This window comes from Nerophis ophidion, linkage group LG08 (assembly GCF_033978795.1).
Source record: "Nerophis ophidion isolate RoL-2023_Sa linkage group LG08, RoL_Noph_v1.0, whole genome shotgun sequence".
NCBI lineage: Eukaryota > Metazoa > Chordata > Actinopteri > Syngnathiformes > Syngnathidae > Nerophis > Nerophis ophidion.
The window spans coordinates 12,932,667-12,938,328 of record NC_084618.1 but is presented as its reverse complement, the minus strand read 5'-3'; the positions used below and the strand labels follow the sequence as shown (position 1 = coordinate 12,938,328).

The 5,662-nt window shown below is 37.5% G+C and overlaps 1 protein-coding gene across 3 annotated transcripts in view; it reads right to left on the bottom strand.

Annotated features, from left to right (window-relative positions):
- The window catches only part of qki2 (QKI, KH domain containing, RNA binding 2), a 98,173-nt gene extending 93,288 nt beyond the window's left edge, over positions 1-4,885 (bottom strand). For all 3 annotated transcript variants that reach the window (XM_061907709.1, XM_061907710.1, XM_061907711.1), the window contains exon 1: positions 4,359-4,885. In XM_061907709.1, coding sequence (XP_061763693.1) covers positions 4,359-4,500 — 142 coding nt within the window. In that variant the 5' untranslated portion in view covers positions 4,501-4,885. The remainder of the gene's footprint in view (positions 1-4,358) is intronic.
- Positions 4,886-5,662: the final 777 nt, after the last annotated feature.

The window sequence follows — 5,662 nt, the reverse complement described above, 5'->3', positions numbered from 1 at the left end:
GAGCTGACATTGCTTAACACGATAAGTAATGAATAATTCCACTTGTAATCAGAGTGTTAAAAATAACGTTCAAAATATAAAACATTCTCATGCTTTTTTATGTTCAAGAAGTTGCGTTAATGGTAAGAAGTAATTCATTTATTATTGGTTAGTGTGGGGCTTGCCCTCCTGGTTCTTCAGACCACCAAGAGTCTGTTTTAGGGTTACAATATTGTTTTATTTTATTTCTCTCTCAGTTGCTTTCCAGCAATTGTCTTTTTCTCTTTCGTCCTCACTCGCGCTCTGGCTCCAGCCCCAACCCTGTCTCTCCTCCTGGCTGCTGCTTATAACAGAGCGACAGGTGATTAGATAACAAGGCCCAGGTGGGCCATCTATGCACCTGTCGCTGATTTCGAGGCCGGTCCTGGCAACATCCCGCTCTGCTGCAGGCCCACAGGCCACGCCCCCTCCACAGTTAACTTCAGAATAACAATGTTATTACAAAGAAAAAGAGACCTATTATAATCTGGAAATGTTGGTCTTACTTAAAAATGCACGCATTTAGTTGTGTTCAGTGTTAAAAAAAATATTATATGGCTCTTAGGGAAATACATTTGAAAATATTTAACTTCTTGGCTCCCTCCTCCAAAAAGGTTCCCGACCTCTGGCTTATTGTGTTACTAGTGTTTTAGTGAGATTATATGGACGTACTTATACAACCTGAAAGTTGGAAGGGTGTGGCCACGGGTGTGGTGACCGCCAGTGTCTCAGAGGGAAGCCACGTTTCTCGACGAGGCGAAGGCAGCCGGGCCGAGATTTTATTTTTGTTCCTCCTCCACGGTATAAGCATCCGACGGTCGGGGGCGGCCGGTGGGAGGAGGCAAGAGAGCCCGCAGCTGCAGGAGGAACGACGCAAGCTCTCCGCTCATGTCTACGGTAAGAGCCGACTTATTACCACCATTTTCTCACCGGTTGACATGTGGTAGAGAACCATGTTCGCTTGACCGCTCTGTTCCATAGTAAAGCTTCACCTTCGGGAATGTAAACATGTGTTTGTGTTGCTAAAGGCGGCCGCAATACACCGCTTCCCACCTACATCTTTCTTCTTTGACGTCTCCATTATGAATGGAACAAATTGCAAAAGATCCAGCAACACAGATGTCCAGAATACTGTGGAATTATGCGATTAAAGAAGACGACTTATAGCTGCGATCGGTGCTGGAACAAAATGTTCGCTACAATCCTTGACGTCACACGCGACGTTTTCAGCAGGATAATTCGCGGGAAATTTAAAATTGGAATTTAGTAAACTAAAAAGGCCGTATTGGCATGTGTTGCAATGTTAATATTTCATCATTGATATATAAACTATCAGACTGCGTGGGTTTCAGTAGGCCTTTAAGGAACAAAACTGATTTCATGATTAATCTGCATATATCCATGATTAATAAAATATTTGTGATTAATCGCATGAGTTAACTCTTTATTTTTGCCCACCGCAAAGTTATATTACACTATTTTTCTCTTTTCGCCTATAACACCAAGCTAAAGTGGATTTTTTTTTTGTAGATAGCTTAGCACAGGGGTGTCACATTCCTTTTCATTGAGGGCCACAGCACAGTTATTGTGGCCCTTGGAGGGCCATTTGTAACAGTAAATAATATATAATAGTATAAATGTATCAGGATTTGCCTCATGTTACACAGTTAACCATGCATTTGATTATTAAATATTTTTTTACACACACTAAAAAAATAAATCTAGAGATTTTGCGGTAAAACTTTTTTTTTTTTTTTTTTTTTTTTTTTTACCATAAAATTTATAATTGTTCTTTTTACGGTGGATTTCTGTAAACACCATGTGTCATACTCAAGGCCCGGGGGCCCGACGTGGCCCGTCACTTCATTTTATTTGGCCCTTGAAAGCCAGGAAATATTATGTATCAATAAAGTACTTTTCTTACTAAATGTATTCTTTCTTTCTATTTTTTGGGGGGAAAAAAATGGACTCCATGTAATCACAAATTATGTTAACTTAAATATTGTTTAATTATGCAAAAATATATTGTCAAACCTTCAAACCATTTTTTAAATAGAAATAGATACTAATGATAATGATTCCATCGAATTGTGCAATATAAAAGTAGCAATAAATTTCATGGTCGAATTGTGAAATTTATTGTGGTTTTTACAGCATTTTTCTTTAAATAAAAAAAAAAAGTACTTTTTTTTTTTACTGTAATAAACTGTGGTGTCATTTTGGGATTTACAGTAATGCACCCAAAAATCTACAGTTGTTGAATTGCGGGAAAAAAACAAAAAAAACCTGGCAGCTCAGGTGCCAAAATTTCACTGTAAAATTGCAGTTTTTTTTTTATTTAGTAAACTTTTTCCATTTACAGTAAAATACACTAAATTTTGATGTGAAATTTAAGCAACTTACCGTATTTTTTTTACATTTTAGTTTTAAAAAAATCTATGCATTAAAAACGGTGTAAAAATAGTAGTCCCTGTTGGAAGTGGCCTTCTGGGGCCAAAGAAAACTTATTTTGACAAAAACATAGTATTTGCCGCATTATTAGATAATACGAAAGTGAAAATAAATGTATTTTTTTCCTGTCAAAGTGGAGAAAAATAAAGTCCTCCAGGCTTTCGCAGGCCAGGTAAATTTATGCGACGGGCCACATCTGGCTCTTGGGCTTTGAGTTTGACACCGAAAAATCTACAGTTGTTGATTTGCGGTATAAAACCCCCCCAAAAAACTGGCAGCTCAGGTTCCAAATTTTTTCTGTAAATTTTTTTTTTTATTGTACATTTTACATTAAAATTATGCCAACAGTGCTGCCTTTGTTTTTGTTTGTTTTTTTACCATAAAAAATAGCAGTACTTTTTTTCCATTTACATTTAAAATACACTCAATTTTGAGGTAAAATTTTTGGCAACTTACCATATTTTTTTTACATTGTTTTTTTTTTTAATCTAATAATAAAATGCATTAAAAATGGTGTAATAATAGTATTCACTGCTAGGACCACACGTAGCTTATTTTGACAAATATATAGTATTTGTTGCATTATTAGATAATAGTAAAGTGTATGTATTTTTTTCCTGTCAAAGTGGAGAAAAATAAAGTACTCTAGGCTTTCCTGGGCCAGGTAAAATTATTTGGCGGGCCACATCTGGCCTCTGGGCTTTGAGTTTGACACCGAAAAATCTACAGTTGTTGATTTGCGGTATTAAACCACCCAAAAAACTGGCAGCTCAGGTTCCAAATTTCTTCTGTAATTTTTTTTATTTTTTATCCTACATTTTACATTAAAATTATGGTAACTGAGCTGCCTTTGTTTTTGTTTTTTTTACCATAAAAAATAGCAGTACATTTTTTCCATTTACATTTAAAATACACTCAATTTTGAGGTAACATTTTTGGCAACTTACCATTTTTTTTTTTTTTTTTTTTTTAATCTAATAATAAAATGCATTAAAAATGGTGTAATAATAGTATTCACTGCTAGGACCACACATAGCTTATTTTGACAAAAATATAGTATTTGTTGCATTATTAGATAATAGTAAAGTGTATGTATTTTTTTCCTGTCAAAGTGGAAAAAAATAAAGTACTCTAGGCTTTCTCGGGCCAGATAAATTTACGCGGCGGGCTACATCCGCCCTCTGGGCTTTGAGTTTGACACCGAAAAATCTACAGTTGTTGATTTGCGGTATAAAACCCCCCAAAAAACTGGCAGCTCAGGTTCCAAATTTTTTCTGTAAAATTTTTTATTTATTTTTTCTACATTTTACATTAAAATTATGCCCACTGTGCTGCCTTTGTTTTGTTTTTTTTACCATAAAAAATAGCAGTACTCTTTTTCCATTTACATTAAAATACACTCAATTTTGAGGTAAAATTTTTGGCAACTTATTTTATTTTTTTTTACATTTTTTTTTTTTTAATCTAATAATAAAATGCATTAAAAATGGTGTAATAATAGTATTCACTGCTAGGACCACACATAACTTATTTTGACAAAAATATAGTATTTGTTGCATTATTGGATAATAGTAAAGTGTATGTATTTTTTTCCTAAAATAAAGTACTGTAGGCTTTCCCGGGCCAGATAAATTTACGCGGCGGGCCAGATTTGGCCCGCAGGCCTTGAGTTTGACACCTGGTCAAATTTGGTCCACAGACGTGGCCCGCGACTTCATTTTATTTGGCCCTCAAAAACCTGGAAATAATAAGTATCAATAAAGTAACTTTCCTTACTAAATGTATTCTTTCTTTTCCATTTTGGGGGAAAACATGAATATGGACTCCATGTAGTCTGAAGTAATGTCCACTTAAAAATGTCAACAAAAGTGACATTTTTCCCGGCATACCTTCGTCCAGCAGCCGCTCCAGATGCGTGAAGATGCCGCTGAAGTTGGGCAGAGAACTCATCACCTTGCGGTCGTTCATCAGCTGCATTAAGTAGTCCGGGTTGGACTTGGGTCTTTCCTTCACCTCTGTCTCCCCGACCATGGCTGTGGAAGTCTCCACACACACACGCGCACGTGCGCACGCACACACTAAGCAACCGGGTGGAAAAAAAAAAAAAAATTAAAAAACCAGACGGAAAAATAAAAAAAAAACAAGAACCGAACTTTTCTCCGCCCCCCTTCCCTCGCCCCGGTGCGAGGACAGCGCAGTCGTCCGCCGAGCGCGTCTCTCAAGCGGGCTTGAAATCTCAGATGACGCGAGCCCCGATCCCGGTTCTCTTTAAAACTTTTTTTTTTTTCTTTAAAAAAAAAATAAAAAAAAGTTCCTTTATCGTTGTTCGTTCCTTAAAATAAAAAAAAAGTGTCGCGGGAAGAAGTTAGTCGGTGGACGGGCGGCTATCATATGATTACAGTAGTGCGGCGGAGCACGAGTGGGGCTCTGGGGAGGGAGCGCGCGGCGCGTCACCGCCAACGCCCGGAGGCTCGTCCCCGTCACCGCCCCTCTGGCGGTCTCGCTCGGGCTCGCGCACGTCAGACTCGCAACAATACAATGTGGAGGAATGCACACCTGTTACTTCACTGCAGATGGCCCCCTTTGACCTAATATTTGTTTATTTATCTCCAAATCCAGATAGTACTTTACTATTTTAACTATAATTGCCTTCTTAGCGAGCTAGCTACATAGCTAGCGCGCATGACAGGTAAGTACTACCAAAGCTATACTTCTCAGTTGCTTCTGAAAATTCCGGTATAATAAATTAATTGTTTTTATCTTAATTTCCCATGTATTATACCGAAATGTAGAAAAAAGAATGACAAATACATTCAACCGGAGCTAACCTTTGTTAGCTAACTGCTAGCTAGCGAAACATTGCTAGCTATATTGTAGATTGCTAAATATCGTAAAGGCCTACTGAAAGCCACTACTACCGACCACGCAGTTTGATAGTTTACATATCAATGATGAAATAGTAACGTTGCAACACATGCCCATACGGCCACTTTAGTTTACTAAATTGCAATTTTAAATTTTCCCGCGAATTATCCTGTTGAAAACGTCGCGGTATGATGACGCGTGCGCGTGACGTCACGGATTGTAGCTGAAATTTTGATCCAGCACCGATCCCAGCTATAAGTCGTCTGCTTTAATCGCATAATTCCACAGCATTCTGGATATCTGTGTTGCTGAATCTTTTGCAATTTGT